General features: G+C 44.1%; 1 protein-coding gene across 2 annotated transcripts; it reads left to right on the plus strand.

Annotated features, from left to right (window-relative positions):
- The first annotated feature begins 1,473 nt into the window (after positions 1-1,473).
- Positions 1,474-17,300, plus strand: rps4x (ribosomal protein S4 X-linked). 2 transcript variants are annotated; one of them, XM_060922871.1, is made up of 7 exons: positions 1,474-1,480; positions 6,443-6,520; positions 6,629-6,809; positions 14,663-14,760; positions 16,057-16,228; positions 16,464-16,621; positions 17,138-17,300. In XM_060922871.1, exons 1-7 carry the CDS (start codon positions 1,478-1,480, stop codon positions 17,237-17,239), a joined length of 792 nt encoding a protein of 263 aa, XP_060778854.1. In that variant the 5' UTR covers positions 1,474-1,477; the 3' UTR covers positions 17,240-17,300. The 2 variants fall into 2 exon arrangements, with proteins under 2 accessions (XP_060778854.1, XP_060778788.1); XM_060922805.1 differs by lacking the exon at positions 1,474-1,480 and adding an exon at positions 4,366-4,445.
- The last annotated feature ends 3,564 nt before the right edge of the window (positions 17,301-20,864 follow it).

A 20,864-nucleotide genomic window follows, 5' to 3' on the forward strand; every position in this document is an offset into this window, starting at 1 on the left:
TTCCACACCGTTTGGATTACACCAATTTGTCACGCTCCCTTTTGGGTTGTTTGGGGCGCCCGCTACGTTCCAGCGGCTTATGGGCAGGGTCCTCCACCCTCACGCTGCCTACGCGGCCGCCTATCTAGACAACATCGTAATCTACAGTAATGATTGGCCGCGGCACTTGGAACACCTGGGGGCTGTCCTAAAGTCACTGAAGCGAGCGGGCCTCACAGCTAACCCAAAAAAGTGTGCGATTGGGTGTGTGGAAGTACGGTATCTGGGGTTCCACTTGGGCCATGGGCAGGTGTGTCCCCAAATTAACAAGACCGCAGCAATTGCAGCCTGCCCGAGGCCCAAGACCAAAAAGGAGGTGAGATGGTTCTTGGGGGTGGCTGGCTATTACCGTAGGTTTCTACCTAATTATTCAGACGTCACCAGCACACTAACCGATCTCACTAAAAAGGAGGCTCCAGATCCAGTCCAGTGGACGGAGCAGTGCCAACAGGCCTTCTCTGAGGTAAAAGCTGCACTGTGTTGGGGGCCACTTTTACACTCCCCTGACTTCTCTCTCCTGTTTATTTTGCAGACTGATGCATCGGACAGAGGACTGGGGGCCGTTTTGTCCCAGGAGGTGGAGGGTGAGGAATGCCCCGCTCTGTACATCAGCCGGAAACTCTCGATGCGTGAAAGCAGGTACAACACAATCGAGAAGGAGTGTCTCGCCATCAAGTGGGAGGTCCTCGCCCTCTGATACTACCTGCTAGGGTGCCCTTTCACTCTCTGTTCGGACTACGCACCCCTCCAGTGGCTCCACTGCATGAAGGATGCCAATGCGCGGATCACCCGTTGGTATCTCGCCCTCCAGCCATTTAAGTTTGAGGTGATCCACAGGCCGGGGGCGCAGATGGTGATGGCGGACTTCCTGTCCCATTGTGGGGGAGTCAGCTTCAGGCCGGATGGTTCCCCAGCCTGAGTCGGGCGGTGGGGGTATGTGGCAGCGGGGGCGTGGCCAAGCAGCAGTCTGTGAATGGAGGGCGGGGTTGGGGAAGGTAAGTGGCTAAGTCATTCCACCTGCTGTCAATTAATGTGTTTGTGTGTGTGTGTGTGTGTGTGTGTGTGTGTGTGTGTGTGTGTGTGTGTGTCACTGTTTGTTAAAGGGACGGAGCATAAAAGGAGAGAGAGAGCAGAGAAAGGGAGCTCTCTTCCCAACCACAATGCATGTGTGAGTGAGTGATGAAAGGAAGCAAGCAAGCAAGCTGAAAAGCTCAATAAAGTATTTGTGTAAATATCAACTCTCACCTACCATGCTTCTGTGCTCCACCCACATCAGGAAGTATCACATTGCCGTATGCACAGTAAGGACATAGCCTCTTGCACAATGAAATTCTTAGTTTGCTGTCCACCATGAATGCCAAATACAAATAAATGAATAGGCGGAAGAAATAATACAAAGTAAAGGCAATGTAGTGCAAAATTACTACATGACTCCATCATGGTGAACAGATTTCTTTTTTGTTAAATTTCTTCTTCTTCTTCTTCTGGTGGACTCTGTCCTGGGCGAGGTAATTAAAGCAGATACGCAGAACCTTTATTTTTAAATAAATTTCTGAGTGGATAGTATCTCCAACCTTGACTCTTCTATGCTCCATAAATAGGAATAAAAAATACATATATTTGAGAGTTAAAATCAACCACAAAGTTGGCATTTGAGCTGCCCCGCTGAGCCAGCCAGCCCTGAGTGCATGCGTCACAGCGGGAACTGGTTTTAAGGCCGAGGCCTTTGACAGCTATAGACCAAAGTCATATAAATAAAAATTCATGGTGAAAGTAAGAAATACCGTTACTGACTTGCTCAACTAAGACTGATTTGACTTCATTGATTGTGGGTTGACTCTCATTAAAACAGGATAGGTGTTATAACTTATGCAACATACATGTACATGCATGCATTTTCACTGATCAAACGTAAAAGGCTAATTAAATAATCAGATGAACTGAGACAATCACATTCTGAAGCAAATTAAATAATCTTATCCCAGTAATTTAAACACACAATACAAGTTACATGTATTAATCAAAATGCAGGTAAACAATGTGTTTTCGTTGTTTTTTTATCCAAAGGAGAGTTGGAGCTTATCCATCTGTGTTCTCGCTTCTTGAAGGCCGATCTTGTGACCGATTGTTTTGAAACAATCTGACTTTCAGTTGTTCGTTCAGTTCTCCGTTCATTTGCTTCTTCCACGTAAGGGCGAGATGGCAGCAATATCCAGCGCAGAAATCAGGCGGCTGCTCCACTCATTCTCCATTTTCTCCATACTGAGCACTCCGCCATTACTGCTCGGCTCAGGCAATTACTAAAACCCGGGATGGAATGGGACGTCACCGGTTTTTAGCAACAACTGCGGGGAGGTCACTGCCCGAGCGATATGTCCCGTCCTGTTCCATCCTGGGTTTTACCAACAACCCTCGGCTCACACTGCAGGAGGACTGGTGCAACTGAACTCACTTTTAAAAAATAAAATAAATACTTTCTTTTTCTTGTAGTTTTATTTAATTGTTGGTACTGCACCCTCTTTGGTACTGCACCCTCTTTGTTGGCTCTTTCTTATAGCCAACGCTCCTCAACAGATCAGAGGTCTCATACGAGGCCTCAGTAAAATGTACAGAGCAGAGGAGAGACCACTTCGTCGGCGCCCAGTGTGCCCGTCAACTTCTTGCAAAATGCGGCCAAATCTTTGCAGTTTGAACATTCTTGGGCCATGAATGCAATGTAAATCCACCTTCTGTTGTGTTGCTGCACCGGCCAGCAACACATCTACGTGGCATGGCGATAAATTAGCTCAAAATGGAGGATCGGAGTTGCAGTCAGCTCTGTGTTTTAGTATGGACCCTTTTCACGTGACGTCACGACAAACGCGGCCGCCATTTTGGACATGTACTACTAGTAGTCTACCACAGCCAACAACGAGGAACGACGGCGAAGCATCGAAAGGAATATAGCCATCAAAGAAAGTTTTTACTTTCAGCAAGACTTCCATCATGACATTATATTGTTGTGCACCTGGATGTAGTAACCATCAACACACAAGGCAAGATTTATCATTTTATCGGATCCCGACAGATGCTGACCGACGGAGAAGATGGATGGTCTCTAAAATATTGGCAAAATGATGTTTATTGACATAGCAATCGTGTGTAACGGGAAGCATTTGCATATCCGAAGTGTTGTGTTTACATCAAAGATAAAATAAACTGATATGACAACGACTGCTGCTGCCAGGTTGGGGACACAAACTAGAAGAAAGGAAGTGTGCCAACAGTGCCAACACACTTCCTTTGTGGTCGATTCTGCTTTAAGGTAAGATGCATTTAATTATTCGTCTGCTGTGGGTTTGGAATCGGTAGCCTGACCGATTCATTCATGTTTGTGGAGCCATTTGTTTGTTGACGCGTGTTGAAATGGAAGATTGGTTGTTGACATGATTTCCAGTGATGCTTTGGTGCTGCTGTGGATCAGATGTGTTGAGTAGCCTGACTGTTTTGTTCTTGCGTGTGGTATCATTGTTGACACGAGGTTGTTTTTTGAACATGCCAATGCAGACACGATTTCCCCTGATGAGTTATGACTTCAGACGCGATGCGTGTGTGGAGGTGTGGAGTCCGCGTGATATGTGCGTAAGATAGGCTTCTCATGTGTTTCGAGATCCACGCTCTGAGACAAGCGCAATCGCAAGCACCCCCCCAAGGGAAAAAAAGGGACCCCCCGAAAATATCGGCATAGTTCGAACACTGGGTTGGAGAAAGTAATGGCAAATAGTGAGTGCACAAACCATAGAAGGTAACCTGTACACAGCGCCAGGGCAGTGTGATGGTATGTCTACTTTTAGATTGTGTTAGCTTATCAATGAACACACTCGTCACTCGACGAGTTTCACGTCTTTACGACGGATACTTAAATGTGTGTTAGGTATTATTGTTGCAGTCTAAGCAGTCATTGTAGCAGCTAGATGAGCGAGAACCGAAAGGGTCTGTGCCATAAACCGTTATTTCTTCATGTCCAAAATGGCGGTCGCGCTTACGAAGGTCACGTGAGTGAAAAGGGTCTATAGTGGAAATGGCGATGAAACCGATAGCCTTCCTGCTGTGACATTACGGATGTCAAGATCATTCACTCAGCCCGCTACCTATATGAATCACTTTAATCGTAAAAATGACTATATTAGATTTATTGTTAACGCTTAAAACTATTCTTGTGCCATTCTTGAGGTCTCAAAGCATTTATAAACAGAAAATGAGGCCATGGCTGGTGAGTTTGAGTGTAGTTCTAATCCAAGCCGCTAGGGGGAAGAAGCGCGTTCAGTTCGCACATTGCGCTCCAATTGTCCCTCTTCGCTCGCCGTAGTGCGGCATATCTCTCTTTCCCCGGAAGTAGGTGGCCCTTTTCCGCAGACTCCATCATGGTGAGCAGATTTCTTTTTTCGTCTCTCTTCAGGTTTTATCCACAATCATCAGACTTTTTGCACATTATTTATCAACCAAAACACTAAAATATAATATTTTCACCCGCTGCGTGCTCATAAACCCTTATATTACTGTGGTTTGGTTTGATTTTGTATTAAAGATGTTTACAGGAAAGTGTTGGGCTTGAGTGTACAGTGGATCTCTGTCCTGCTGCCATATTAGCGTTACATGGCGCCTTAACACAGCTTTGAGCAGTTTAACTCTGTTTTTGCTTTTGTAAGTTTGGTCTCTTTTTGTAAAAAAAAAAAGAGAAACATTAGTGAATGTAGTGTAGTTTCAGTGAGTGTTGCTCGGCTGTGTGCCTGAAGGCCTCGGCTGCTCTGTGTGTCCGTGTGTATGAAGCTAAAGCGTTAGCTCTGGTGCTAAGAAAGCTAAACACTTCCTCTGTGTAAAAGATTACTCTGGAGAATTTTTTTAGTTTTATTTAACCCTTGTTTAACCAGGAAAGGTCCCGTTGAGTCACAGTGACTCTTCTTCCAGGGTGTCCTGGCCAAGTGGCAGCAAGTTAAAAAAACACAAGGACAGAGGACAACACTACCAAAACACTAAAGACTAAATCAGACTACAAAGCACACAAAACAGTGGAATATGTGCTGTAACTAAACATATAACATACACTAAATACACCAAGTCAAAGGAACACAACTAAAACAAGACAAATCTCATAAACATAACAAAAACAATTGACAGTACAGCCAAGAACACTAAAGACAAGAGACTGCAAGAAGACAAGACTCACATAAATTCTAAGATAAAACAAAAACTAAACAACAATAAAATGATTTTTTAAAAAAAACGTAGACACATGGGCACCATATTTAAAAGCAATGGCACTGCTCTGTAAGAGCTGATTTTAAAAGATTTTTAAAAGTATTAACAGAAGGAAGTGTCTCTAGGTGTAGTGTGTTCTGAAGTTCGTTCCAAACGTATGGTGCATAGAAGGAAAAAGAGGTCTTGCCCAGTTCAGTCCTTTTTGAGGGTGTGCTTAATAGTATGTTATTTGTAGATCTTGTACTATAAATACTAGTGTGATAAGAAAGCAGATTTGAGATGTACTGTGGTAATTTACCCATTAATGCTTTCAAAGTAAAAATCAACAAGTGAAACTTTCTCCTGAGAGAGAGGACCATTGAACCATTTCATATAGCAAGCAGTGGTGAGTCCTATTTGCTGTTCCTGGGATAAAACGCAAGGCAGAATGATGTATCTCATCTCATTATCTCTAGCCGCTTTATCCTGTTCTACAGGGTCGCAGGCAAGCTGGAGCCTATCCCAGCTGACTACGGGCGAAAGGCGGGGTACACCCTGGACAAGTCGCCAGGTCATCACAGGGCTGACACATAGACACAGACAACCATTCACACTCACATTCACACCTACGGTCAATTTAGAGTCACCAGTTAACCTAACCTGCATGTCTTTGGACTGTGGGGGAAACCGGAGCACCCGGAGGAAACCCACGGGGAGAACATGCAAACTCCACACAGAAAGGCCCTCGCCGGCCACGGGGCTCGAACCCGGACCTTCTTGCTGTGAGGCGACAGCGCTAACCACTACACCACCGTGCCGCCCCGCAGAATGATATAAAACATCCAATTTTTTCAATAGCAATTGTGAGGAATGCATATAAATCATATCACCATAGTCTAATACTAATAAGAAGGTGCTCTCTACCAACCTTTTTCTTGCTTTGTATGGAAAACACTTGTCTAAAATAAAATCCTAATTTGGGTCTGAGTTTTTTTTAAGAGACACTCAATATGTGTACTAAACGACAGTTTATCATCCAACCATATTCCTAGGTATTTATAGGAGGATACTTTTTCTAACTGTGTTCCATTCATAGTACAAATAGTGTCATTACAAGATGTGTGAAGACAATTAACCCTAAATGGTTTCAAACTGAAAATTAAGTTGTGGTTATTGTGTGTTTCAGGCCCGCGGACCGAAGAAACACCTGAAGCGCGTTGCAGCGCCCAAACACTGGATGCTTGACAAACTTACTGGAGTGTTTGTGAGTTTTCTTCCTCCCACTATCACTCTGATGATGATGATTGTGTGTATAGTAGCTTTTGTGGAGGAAAATGTAGTTCGTCCTGACCTGGTGCTGTATTTTGTTCAGGCTCCTCGGCCCTCCACCGGTCCCCACAAGCTGAGGGAGTGCCTGCCCCTCATCATCTTCCTGAGGAACCGGCTCAAGTATGCGCTGACTGGAGATGAGGTCAAGAAGATCTGCATGCAGAGGTTTATCAAGGTTGATGGCAAGGTTCGCACCGACATCACCTACCCTGCTGGATTTATGGGTAAGTCTGTGAGAGTAAGTGTTGAAATTACACTCCTGATACCGGAGAGAGTTTGCCAAATTAGCATCACATGGGTTGAGATGTGTATAGATGAAAGTTGACAAAACTCTTGAAAATCTCCGGTTTCCCGAATGCAGAAATTTGGTTTCCAGATTTTTTGCGTTCCTAGACGCGGCGTAATGCTTCGCATCGTCCTTGCATGGGTGCAGTCCTTAAATAGCCCAAACACAGTTCATTGATTAAAGACAAGTGTTCTTCGTTAACAGCGCGCGTGCCGGAGCTCGTTAGGAAGGCGCTCCTTCAGGTGCACAAGCTAAGGCGTGCAGGACTGACACTGTTCTGCGCAAGCACAACATAATCGCACTAGAAAGCACGGTCAAGCTGCCAGTGTAGCTGCAGTCTTTTTAGTTGCGAATTACAAGTATTTCCTCTTGTTAATAATTCACCATGTCAAAACAAGTGAAACTTTCCTCCTCCTTTCGACGTGAAGAGAGGTCAGCAATTATATATTTTTTTCCATCAAAGTTGCATATTGTGGCTTCGAAGCCAAGTTTTAGTGCCGTTTCTAGATCACAACATCAAGAACGCGTGGAAGAAACAGCAATAATGGAAGAGCCGGTTTCTAATGCCGCTTTTCCACTACCAACGCAGCTGAGTTGGGCTGAGTCGGGCTGAGCCGTGCGGTGCTGAGTCGAGCTGAGCGGGGCTGTTGGAGTTGCATTTCGACTACAACCGCGCTGAACTGTGCTGGCTGGAAGTGGGTGGACACATTGGGTGGAGTTAGCGAAAGTGGGTGGACGTCACGTGATGACGTTAGGCGGCGCAAACAGTGACATCAGTGAGCTTTTAAGCGGTAGTCTCACGACCCGGATAGTAAACAATAAACATGGTGTCGTTAGTGTTGCTGGTCTTGGTGCTGTGGCTTGTTGTCACCGACAACGCCAACAGATACTGGCAAGAGCGTATAGATGAGGCGAGGCGCATAAGGCTTCAGAACTTCTCGTAATTTGTAATTCTTCTTCTTCCGGGTTTACGGTGTTTACAGATCCCAGCGTGCTCGCGGGGCGTGTGTGGGCATGTGAGGACACTCCTCCTCACCAATCAGTGCACAGGGGAGTGTCTCCTCACGCCCCTAGCCCCACTCGGCTCGGTTTGGCTCGCTTCAGCCCCACTCCAAAACCGTGCGAGTTTTGGGTGCCGAGTAGGGCTGAAGCGAGCTGAGTCGCGCCGCACTGAGGTAGTCGAAACGTGAGCCGTATCGGGCTGAAGTGAGCTGAGAAAAGGGTAGGTGGGAAAAGGGCCATTTGCTACCTAAAACTAGCAATGGTAATTTATTTTTTTGTTGCATAATGTACTCAGGCTGCCAGTCAGTGTGTGAGACAAACACACACACACCCACCCAATGCCCCCTGATTTACATGAGAAATGTGGTATTCATTGGTGTGTTTAAATTTACAGACGATGCGAACTAATGCAACAATTGGCTTCAACTCGCATAAATCTGAATTGGAAATGTTTAGTTCACTTTAGCTTTTGCAAACGCACAACTCTACTAAAAGATTGAGCCTCGTTTATCAATGTCCCCAACACAGAAACCTGAAAGCTTTAGAAACTCTAACAGACCTTTACTTTTTAACAGCACTGTTTTGGGATTTTGCTGAGTTTACCTTCAATTGTCTAATTTTTTTTTTTTTTCAAAGTAATGAACTGTGTAGCAGGAAAATCATCGCGTTTTCTAAATGCACACCTGAAAATTACTCATTAACTAGGGGAATTAAATTTTATATTTTTGACATGTTAATCATTAATGTACATGAAGAAAAAGGCTTAAAAGCTATAACTTGTTTTAGTGAAAATAAGTACTAGAATGCAGGGTTTTGCGTGTTATGTTATTAAATTTTTTTGGGGGGGGGGGACGGGGACGTAGCCCCCCCCCCCCCCCCCCCCCCCCCCCCCCCCCCCCCCAAAAAAAAAAATCTTAGTTTGACTTTCAAAAGTTCAGGATTTTTTTCTTTGCTCCACTTTCATCTCTAGATGTGTAGTCATGGGGAACCCATGGCCTAATGGTTAAAGAAGCCAGCTTGGGGATCAAAGGTGGCCAGTTCGAGCCCCTGGACTAGCAGGAATGGCTGAAGTGCTCCTGAGCAAGGCACCTAACCCCAACAGACCGTTTGCACTTAAATCACGAATCTCCCATGATGCTTTCTGATTTTGTTGCGTCTGCCATCTTTGTGGTATAGCATCCATGGCGACCGATGAGAGTCCATTGGCGAACTGTAATTTTTTGCAAATATATCCACGAATTGAGTAATAGTGACAAGGTCAGAAACAGGGAAAAGAGATGATGTTCAGGGGTGGATCCGTACAGCAACGTCGTAGAGTATGAAGACGATGTATGGCAAATGTACACAACAAACAAAAAATCAACCTAATTATTGACGCCTTCTAGGGCAACATTTTACTGAGCTCAGCTATCTACATTTTACTGGGGCTATGTGCTATGCATTTGTAACTATAATATAAATTGGAGTTGCACTTGCATTGTATATCACTTATGCCGCTTTTCCACTACCAACACGGCTGAGTTGGGCTGAGCCCGTGCGGTGCTGAGTCGAGCTGAGCGGGGCTGTTGGAGTTGCATTTCGACTACAACCGCGCTGAACCGTGCTGGCTGGAAGTGGGTGGACACATTGGGTGGAGTTAGCGAAAGTGGGTGGACGTCACGTGATGTCGTTAGGCGGCGCAAACAGTGACATCAGTGAGCTTTTAAGCGGTAGTCTCACGACCCGGATAGTAAACATGGGAGTCGTTAGTGTTGCTGGTCTTGGTGCTGTGGCTTGTTGTCATCGACAACGCCAACAGATACTGGCAAGAGCGTATAGATGAGGCGAGGCGCATAAGGCTTCAGAAATTCTCGTAATTCTTCTTCTTCCGGGTTTACGGTGTTTAAAGATCCCAGCGTGCTCGCGGGCGCGTGTGTGGGCATGTGAGGACACTCCTCCTCACCAATCAGTGCACAGGGGAGTGTCTCCTCACGCCCCCAGCCTCACTCAGCTCGGTTTGGCTCGCTTCAGCCCCACTCCAAAACCGTGCCAGTTTTGGGTGCTGAGTAGGGCTGAAGCGAGCTGAGTCGTGCTGCTCTGAGGTAGTCGAAACGCGAGCCGTGTCGGGCTGAAGTGAGCTGAGAAAGGGTAGTGGAAAAGGGCCATTACAGTATGTCGCATCTTTATATGTTTTGTCTATGGTTCACAGAAACGGTACAAATAAACTTAACCTTTACGAAATGATCTGCACATACTTGTACATATTTTGTAGTCTGGTCTCTTTTATGTCCGATCTGTTCAGATTTGCAAGCCACTGTCTGTCGTCTATGGGTTAGAGCTTCCATTTGGGGTCTTTCTCGCATTTTAACAGTGGGTAAACTAAACAATCTGACTCCAGCCTTGCAGAATTGTTTTGAGCAGCTGATAATTGCGCAAATTTGCGACATTTCATATGAAGGTACTTGTTGCTACGCATGTTATTCCACAAAGATGGCGGACACAGATAAACCAGAGAGGATCATGGGCATGTGACGTCATGTGCAAACGGTCTACCGCTCCCCAGGCTGCTCTGGGTATGTTGTATGTCGCTCTGGATAATAGCGTCTACTAAATCCCTGTAATTTAAGGTGATGGCCCAGCGATGGTATAGATCTTTCGTCTCATGGCATCGTCAGATCGTACAAGCAGTACGGTGAACTCTGATCTGATTTTATGTATGTGTCTGAGCTCAGATTTGCTTTAGAGGTCATTAGACTTATTCAGATTGGAATAGTTTTACATGTAGACTTGGAATAACGTAATGGTTACTGAAGTAGAGATTTTTAGTCTTTTTTTTTTTTTTTTTTTTTAACCAGGTCCTCCTGACTGACATGTTGGCAAAGAGAACGTAACTTCCTGTGGGAATCAGGGTTTTGTTCTTTTTCTTCCGACATTCTTAGAAATATTAGGTTTTTCCAATTGGATTCAAAGTTTTAATGCCTCAGTTTGACACAATGAAATTCTGTTGGTGAAATCCCAATTCAGTGTCATTAAGATAAATTACATTACCAAAGAGGGAGAGATTAAAGGAAAACTCTGGCGTATTCATTTATTTATTTATCTAACTAAACCTGGGCTCTATCCCATATCTTTGGGCCCAAATATTTACTCGGGACAAAAATGATTGAAATTGGTCCAGTATTGAGTTAGAACATGTACACTTCTGGAAACATGGAAAGGAACCTTATGGCCCTTTTCCACTACCCTTTCTCAGCTCACTTCAGCCTGACACGGCTCGCGTTTCGACTACCTCAGAGTGGCGCGACTCAGCTCGCTTCAGCCTTACTCAGCACCCAAAACTCGCACGGTTTTGGAGTGGGGCTGAAGCGAGCCAAACCGAGCCGAGTGGGGCTAGGGGCGTGAGGAGATACTCCCCTGTGCACTGATTGGTGAGCAGGAGTGTCCTCACATGCCCACACGCCCCGCGAGCACGCTGGGATCTGTAAACACCATAAACCCGGAAGAAGAAGAATTACGAATTACGAGAATTTCTGAAGCCTTATGCGCCTCGCCTCATCTATGGCCCTTTTCCACTACCCTTTTTCAGCTCACTTCAGCTCGCTTCAGCTCACTTCAGCCCGACACGGCTCGCGTTTCGACTACCAAAAACCAGCACGACTCAGCTCATTTCAGCCCTGCTTAGCCCCTAAAACTCACACCGTTTTGGAGTGGGGCTGAAGCGAGCCAAGCCGTGCCGAGTGAGGCTGGGGGCGTGAGCAGACACTCCCCTGTGCACTGATTGGTGAGGAGGCGTGTACTCACATGCCCACACACGCCCCGCAAGCACGCTGGGATCTGTAAACACCGCAAACCCGGAAGAAGAAGAATTACGAATTACGAGAATTTCTGAAGCCTTATGCGCCTCGCCTCATCTATACGCTCTTGCCAGTATCTGTTGGTGTTGTCGGTGACAACAAGCCACAGCACCAAGACCAGCAACACTAACGACTCCATGTCCTCCATGTTTATTGTTTACTCTCCGGGTCGTGAGACTACCGCTTAAAAGCTCACTGAATCAGTGACATACAGAGCATCGTGGACGAGTTCGCGGAGCGCAAGGCTCGTCGTATGCCCTTCAAATAATGCGCGCAGTAGGCTATTGATGTTTTATTATGAGCCATGTACAGTATGTCGCCTAATGTTTTTTTGTTTGAGTTACATGTTCGTCTGAAGGACTTAATGTACAAAATAACATAGTTGCACCCCGTAGTGTTGAAATTGGTAAACACAGTGCATTCAGTGAGGTTTGCACCGCCCTCCTTTTATTTCTGACTCTTCCTGTCACCGTTGCAACCTCTGAGCGCTCATTCGTATGCCCTTCAAATAATGTGCGCAGTATAGGCTATTGATGTTTTATTATGAGCCATGTACAGTATCCTAATGTTTTTTTGTTTCTGAGTTACATGTTCGTTTGAAGGACTTGATGTACTAAACATAGTTGCACCCGGTAGTGTTGAAATTGGTAAACACCGCAGTTGCGGACATTTTGTAGCCTAAAATGATGTTATGATAAGCTTTAATAAAGGGCCCGGTCATTTGCCCCGCCCCCGGCCCGGCTCTGACTTGTTCCGCCACTGTCACTGATGTCACTGTTTGCGCTGCTTAACGACATCACGTGACGTCCACCCACTTTCGCTAACTCCACCCAATGTGTCCACCCACTTCCAGCCAGCACGGTTCAGCGCGGTTGTAGTCGAAATGCAACTCCAACAGCCCCGCTCAGCTCGACTCGGCACGGCACGGCTCAGCCGCGTTTGTAGTGGAAAAGCGGCACTATACGCTCTTGCCAGTATCTGTTGGCGTTGTCGGTGACAACAAGCCACAGCACCAAGACCAGCAACACTAACAACTCCATGTTTATTGTTTGCTATCCGGGTCGTGAGACTACCGCTTAAAAGCTCACTGATGTCACTGTTTGCGCCGCCTAACGTCATCACGTGACGTCCACCCACTTTCGCTAACTCCACCCAATGTGTCCACCCACTTCCAGCCAGCACGGTTCAGCGCGGTTGTAGTCGAAATGCAACTCCAACAGCCCCACTCAGCTTGACTCAACCCAACTCAGCACGGCACGGCTCAGCCCAACTCAGCCGCGTTGGTAGTGGAAAAGCGGCATTAGAGAGATGCATCGGTCTGTTTCTCTCAGTAACTGTAAAGAAACCGTAGAAAATGACTGTTTCTAGAGTCGTGGTTTTACCTTTCTCATCTCCCGCTCTCAGACACGGCACCCCGTTCACTGCCTCCTGTCTGATCACAGAGCTGTTTTCTGATGTTTACAAAGTCATTAATGCAGAATTTATCAAGTCTATTTCCAAAGTAATGCCAGAGTATTTAGCTGATTGCAACAATATGAATGAGCGACAGTATGGAAGGATCCCTTTTGTAAACATCAGAGGCGATATAGCTGTCTTGCGATTTGGCCGTTTTATTGGACTAATTTCAATCGTTTATGTCCCAAGTAAATATTTGGACCCGAGGAATTTTCCTTAAAAAAACGAACAAACTGCAGTATAAATGGAGTAGGAAATACAGGGATTGTGAAAGTACAGTGCAAAAAAGGTATGACAAGTATTGTGCACATAAGATGAATATTGCATTTATAGTCTTCTGCTGAAAAAGTAGAACAATAAAATGCATCCTCTGGCAGCATTACTCAATCAGGAAATCTTATCCTGTCCAAATATTACTGTTAAATGGTAATTTTGCCAAGCAGATTCAGGTCGTCCCCATTCAGACTCGGGAGTCCTAGATCTTGAACACTGGCACTCGGTGCATGTATTTCCTGTATCTGCTACTATTTAAAAAAAAAATGAGGAGCAACGGTAGCCATGTTGAGAATCAGTTTATTGTGTTAGACTTTATTTAATCTGTGACTTAAAGTATTAGGCAAACATGGTTTTACACTGAAGGTAAATGAATGAGCACAAATTAAGTTAGTAGTTGATTTAAAGATGCAGTTGAGTGCTTTTTTTTAATTATTTTTATTTATTTGAGTAGTGGTGCTTTTGCATCCATCAGCGATGAATGTTGGTAAATGCCTGTAATGTAGACGTTCTTATCCAGAGCGATGTACAACATGCCCAGAGCAGCCTGGGGAGTAGTTGGAAGTTCACACTGTTACCTTACAGCAAGAAGGTTCTGGGTTCGAGCCCAGAGGCCGACGGGGGCTTTTCTGTGTGGAGTTTGCATGTTGTCAGCATGGGTTTCCTGCTGGTCCAGGGAATCGAACCAGAGACCTTTTGCTCCCAAAGCTCCTTCTCTAACCATTAGACCATGGCTTCTCTGTGAACATGAGACAGGATTTGACAGCAGAGGTGTCTCTGTGTCTCTGTTATTGTTGATGTGCAGTTTAGCTTTGCAATGCAGCACATCCAGGATTACAGTTTTACTGTTATTTATTTTCCATTTGGAGTTGTTTACACATTTTAGCAATGTGGTGTTGACATGCTGAAATCAGTGGTTTGTATATAATGGCTGAATTTGATAGCACAGATTAACAGATGGCTGGAGCTGCTAGATGTCCGTCCTCTTAACATGTTGTGTTTTAATGGAGCCATCGTCATTCACCCAGTGGGAGTTGAGAGAGGATTGCCAGGAGGATATTAAATATGATTTGATTCATTCGTCAAAACCTGATGCAGCATGATGCCAGGCTTTGTGAAATAACTGACAGACTGTTGCACTATAAGGCCTGGGCTTTCGCAGGGGAATTGGAGCAGGTTGTATGAACAGCTGATGGACAGCATTACTATATTGTGTTCTGTGTTGCAGATGTGATCAGCATTGAGAAGACTGGAGAGAACTTCCGCTTGATCTATGATGTGAAAGGCCGTTTTACCGTCCACCGCATCACCAACGAGGAGGCCAAGGTGAGTGGGATATAATTGAAGTCAAAGCCTTCCTGAGGGACTTTTTCAGAGAGTTTGCTTTTTGAAAGATCGTGAATTCGGCCCTGATGACCATAGCATGGCTTGCTGTCAGTGAGGTCAGTTAGCGCTGCTCTGTGTTAGTGTAACATTGGCCAACTGTCCGTGTCTGTAAACCCAAACCTGGTTTTTGTTTATAACATTTAGACTACCTAAGTGCTGAAAATGTGGTACCTGGGATAAGGCTTTAACATGTCAGTTTTGCAAGCTTAACGTGCAGGGTTTTTTCTAGAAAAATTTAGTATGAGGGCGCTCACCATGGCGAGGGAGCGAAGCGGGGGGGGGGATGGTGCCGGTTGTCTCCCCCCCCGCCGTGCAAAGCCTTTGAAAAATACTCCAATGGGACATTCTGAGGCTATCTGAGAGGGAAATTGTAACAAATTGTCTGTCAACATTGAAAAAGAAAGAAGTAATCATCTTCTGCCCCGGACAGTCTTTGGCTTTCTTCCGCTTCGTGCCACGGGACGACATCTTTAAATGCCCAAGTGTCAACAAAAACAACTCGCGAACTACTTCTGTCAAAAGCTCCCGCGCCGGTGGGTGAAAGGTCATTCAGTCTCGAGAAATCTCGCTCTACAAGTCAGCTGACCTTGTATGTAACCCATGTCAAATCTCGCGAGAGCAGCCGCGACAAGTAAACAACTAAACAACATGGCGCCTCAGTCTGGAAAACGCCAATTCGGATTGTTTTTGCACCGTCTGGCGGTGTATCTACTATGATTGGAATATTTTTGGAGCAATTATAACGTATTTGATGATCAGACACATTGTCACGTAGCGTTGCTGGGATGTTTTCACGGAGTCGGTAAGGGGGCGCACGCCGAGAGTAAGAGGGTGCAGCGCCCCTGTTCCCCCGTTTAGACGAAAGCCTGACGTGAATTTCTCTATCAATAAAGCTATTCGATTTGACTGGGATTGGTTGTGTGGGTTTAATGGCAGCCCTGGTTTCTGACTACTTGAAGTAATATCCTGACGGAACAAACACCCCACCCCCCTTTTTTCTTTTTTTTTTAAATAAACCTTTTTGCTCATGTTGCTTACTGTTAAGACAGAATAGAGCTGTACAGTTGAGTTTAAAGGTCTTGCTAAAAGAAACCACAGTGACAACAAGGCAGCTTGGCTGTGCTTTGCTGCTGAGCCACCTTTTCCATCAGTCTCTGTTCAACTTTGCAGCCACTACATTATAGAAGTCTTGTTTCTGATTTTGCATTAATCTTCCTTTTCCCCTTGTGCGTGTAGTACAAGCTGTGCAAGGTGAGAAAAATCATCATTGGCACTAAGGGAATCCCTCACCTGGTGACCCACGATGCCCGCACCATCCGCTACCCCGATCCCATGATCAAGGCCAATGACACAGTCCGCATTGACCTAGACACTGGCAAAATCACAGACTTCATCAAGTTTGACACCGGTCAGTCCTGCTGTTTTGTAGCTTTCTAGAATCCTTATTTCTTCAAGAACACTGCAGCCTGCTAATACTGATGGGCAGCCAGTGGAAACTTGTGCAAATTGGAACCAACCAGTTAGACTTTAATCCATTATGGAATTATTTGGCATGAGATTTGCCTGTAAAAACCAGATGGCTTTAATATGCGTCGTCATTTCTGCTTGAGCGACATGTCTACTGTCTGTCTCCCTGTCCGTAGGTAACCTGTGCATGGTGACAGGCGGTGCTAACTTGGGTCGTATTGGTGTCATCACCAACCGAGAAAGGCACCCTGGCTCCTTTGATGTAGTGCACGTGAAGGACAGCACAGGCAACAGCTTTGCCACCAGGCTTTCCAACATCTTTGTCATTGGCAAGGTGAGTAAGAAATGGATCTGTCTTCTGATAGCTGCTCTGTAGCTGTACTCGATTTTCTTTTATTGCTCACATTTGGTTTGGTACAAAGTTGGCTCGGTAAGGATTTCAGATGGAGATTGAAACAACGTGATTCTTTCTTGTAAATTCTTATTGTTGGCTGGTGGATTTCCCATTGATCTCATGTGCTTTCCTACATGCATTTTAATAAGATGTTAAACTTGCACAAGAGCTGATATTTGTGGAATAAATACATCATTAGTCACGCAACATGGGGATGATCATGGGTTTTATCCATCATAATGAATACATTTCATTATCGCATTTTGAGTAACTTTAAGGACACACACAAAACAGGCACACTGAGTGGATTTTTACTTTTTTTTTTATACTTTTATATATAAAATGAGCAAGGTTCAAGTTGCTATGTGAACAAACCAGTACCATGTGTGAAGGGTGAACTCATTGTTCCTAATTTCCCTAATCATGTCTTTTTTATGTGGTTATTCACTTAACCAGGGTAACAAGCCATGGGTGTCCATTCCTCGTGGAAAGGGTATCCGTCTGACCATTGCTGAAGAGAGAGACAAGAGACTGGCTGCCAAGCAGAGCAGCAGTTAAGTCCACTCAGGACTGGCTCCCCAAAACCCTGATTTCAAATAAAAGAAATTTACTACAACAATGACACAAGATTGATTTATTCATGTTGCTTCTAATGCTAGTGACAAGGAACAAGTTGAAAGCTGGGTGGAAAAAGCAATCCAAATTAAGTCAAGTTTATTTTTTATAGCGCTTTTAACAATAGACATCGTCACAAAGCAGCTTTATAGAATTTGAATGACTTTAAACATGAGCTAATTTTATCCCTAATCTATCCCCAATGAGCAAGGGTGTTTTTTTTTTTTTTTTTTTGTGGTGATGGTGGCAAGGAGAATCTCCCTCAGACGACATGAGGAAGAAATCTCGAGAGGAACCAAACTCAAAAGGGAACCCCGCCTCATTTGGGTGATAACGGACAACGTGATTATAACATTTTTAACTGTTAAACATTTTAACATTAAAGGTCATAGGCAACGGTCGGAGGTGAAATATAGAATATCAACTTTATTGTCTAGAAGAACGACCCAAAAACGAATTCAATCTTCCTGGTGTCTAATTTGCACCCGAAAATTTAATAAAACGCTTAAAATATACTGTTTTGCCCAATTTCCGAAGGTTTGTTTACATCTCACTTATGCACACTTTCTAGGGCTGTAACGATACACCCAACTCACGATTCGATTCGTATCGCGATTTTTGACCCACGATTCGATACACCCACGATTTTTTTAAAATGTATTTTTAAAGTAGTAAATTTGACTTATTAACATTTACTTACTTACATTAACTATTTAATAACAAATAATTCAGACCACTGCAGAGAATGAGTAATATGTATGCAAAAATGAACAAATGTATATCCAAAGACTGTTTTATTTCTCAAAATAATACTGTTGAGCCGGAAGCTCTGTTTTTTCCGGTTCTGAAAAAGTCATTTTTCCAAATCGTGTAAATCCGTTAAGATTTTTTTTGGGGGGGGGGGGGGGGGGGTGGCTCTCTCACTGTCTCACTCTCATAGGGCCAATGATTTTCTGTGATCGCGGAAAACAGATGGAAATTACGGAATTTTTATGGTGAAACATTGCTCGCGTGTCAAAGTGTAACTGCCACAGAAGGCTTCCGCCCAAGCAGACATGCCTTCAGTGTTGCCAGATATTGCTAACGTTTTCCACCCCAAAATATGTTCAAAACCAGCCAAAAAGCACCTAAACCCGCCCAATCTGGCAACACTGCATGCCTTTCCGGTCAAGTGATTGTGATTGGCTTGTGGCACACCTAGCCAGCCAATGAGCTGCTTGTTTACAGATTCGCTCCCCGCATCGCAACCAGAATGGCGACCGCTTAAAAGAAATGAATGCTCTGCCAGTGGCGAGTGTGGACGTTGCGTGACTCGCAGAAGATTGTCGCAGGTCGGCGAAAAAACGACTTACTAATAGATATAAAAAATAAAAGTAATTTAAGTAAGTTTAAAATGTAATTTAAATAAAAAGTAAAGTATTCATAAATTGAAGTTTGGAAGCGCCTCTGTTTTTGGGCTGAGAAGTTTGAAAGGGTGTACCGCGATTCTGCCTTCTTGTATCGCGACACGGATCGTGGCTCTGCGTATTTCGATTTCGATACGCATATTGTTACAGCCCTAACACTTTCACCACCAAGGGGCGTCATCGTGACGTCATTTAAGCCAAACAGACTGGGAGCAAAACTGTGTTTACTTGCAAACCAAGCATGCATGTAGGAGGTTCATTTATTTAACCACTTTCTAAATATCTTTTTTTTTTGCTGGAGAGAAACATACAGGGCTAATTTTCAACAATTCAATAATAACATATACCAGGATATTTAATGGGGTTCCCCACTGATGCGCGCACACAATCCCTATAACAGAACATGGATTTGTTTATATTGCTAATATAATTTATTGCTAATATTAATACAAGCATTATACTATTTATAGCCTACTCTAAACATGCACACAAACATTTATCATGTTGGTCAATTGGATGCTGGCAGGTTGCCATGACAAACTCCTTTTTGTCTCATTTCCGCAATGATTGTTCAGGATCTCTCAGGATTCTTTACTTAGAAAATTGCAAGCAAAGGTAAAAATGTTTACCTCCAATCTTCTCCTTTTTGCTTGTTACAGTGTGCGAAATAGATTTTGGTTGGGGGGGGGGTCAGTGACCCTGGTCACCCAAAACTTAGATGATAAACTTTATGGGAATCAGTTGTTGTTGTTATACCATAATAATAATAATCATAAGGTAAATAATGTATAAATAAGAGGAAACCTTTTATTCAAACTGATACTGCCATATCACGTGAAGATATTTCTAGAAGTATTTGCACGTAAATTTAATAAATGACTTTAATAAAACAAACATGTAGTGATCTATAATTATATAGTGCTGGTGCTGTCTGAGTGGTGCGCGAGAGACTACTTAGTAATGTGACGTCACACAACAGCGTACAGACCCAAATAAGGGTATAGCTTTGACTCCTGTGGGGGTTCAATAAACGTACAGACCCAAATAAGTGCGTATAGCTCAGGTTTTTGGCTATTATAAAACTTACGCATAATGCATTTATTATATAGGCTCATGCACAGGTTTTAGAGGGGTCTTTTCGAGACCCACCCTGGTCTTTTAAAATACATCTTTTGAGGGGGCTTGTTTAGCTTTTGGGAGGGTCAACCCCCCCCAGACCCCCCTCATTTTGCACGCTTGAGCATTGCTCGTCTGTTTTTTCTTTAACTGCTTAATTTTGTGCTCAAATTTTGTTGGAACAGCATCAGATTTGAGCCTTCTCTGTCCGACACTGACACCTAAACTCTCCAACAGATGGGGATTCTTCAAAAATGAACCTCCTCCAAGTGATCGGAGCACAGAGCGACGTATTTATCCTGCTGCCAACCCTCTCGCTTCACACGCACAATCCACTCTCTCTGCCTCTTCTCCTCTTTTGGAAAATGGAAAAAACTTCTTCCTGAACCGGTCCTGTTGTTACAGTTCACTGCACAACAATAAGGCATAGTTTTTTTTGGAAATTCCCAAACGCACATCTGCACTCAAGCCGAACAGCAATGCAAGTAAACGGAAGTGGACTCAGCTCAAGCGATTTGTTTGGCTTAAATGACGTCACGCGCCGAGTGGTCACGTTAATAGCCGACAGAAATTCGCCGCGATCCGTGCTAACTTATTTTAATTATTACTTATTAACAGTACTTCTTGGGACCAGAAGAAAATTACAGAGGTGTTTTTTTTAACATATAAAGTTTCAAATGTGCATAAAATTAAAACCGTTGCCTATGAGCTTTAAGCATTTGTGCCAACAGATCTAATTTTCAGTATGGTTTGTACGTGGCTGTTGAATATTCCACAATGTTGGCAAATCAAATGAAGTCGAATTACATCCAGAAGCGATAGTCTTAATCCATGAAACTTAATTGTTTAGGAGTTAGCATATTGCAGGTACAGTAATTTTGAAAGTATGTACAACTTAAAGTGCATATCCTGGACCAATTTCGGGTTTTTTTTTTTATATGAAAGTATGTCCTTTTATACACTCATCCAGAAGGGTAATTTTGCACAAGTCCATCTGTCTACAGCAGAAAAAAATAAAATAACAAAACGCGTCTGGAAAAATCCCA

This window comes from Neoarius graeffei, chromosome 1 (assembly GCF_027579695.1).
Source record: "Neoarius graeffei isolate fNeoGra1 chromosome 1, fNeoGra1.pri, whole genome shotgun sequence".
NCBI lineage: Eukaryota > Metazoa > Chordata > Actinopteri > Siluriformes > Ariidae > Neoarius > Neoarius graeffei.

Bases quoted from the DNA above. Each gene is read 5' to 3' on its own strand.
- rps4x (XM_060922871.1), top strand. The intron at 6,521-6,628 runs GTGAGTTTTCTT...TATTTTGTTCAG, and splicing joins ACAAACTTACTGGAGTGTTT to GCTCCTCGGCCCTCCACCGG. The intron at 14,761-16,056 runs GTGAGTGGGATA...TTGTGCGTGTAG, and splicing joins TCACCAACGAGGAGGCCAAG to TACAAGCTGTGCAAGGTGAG.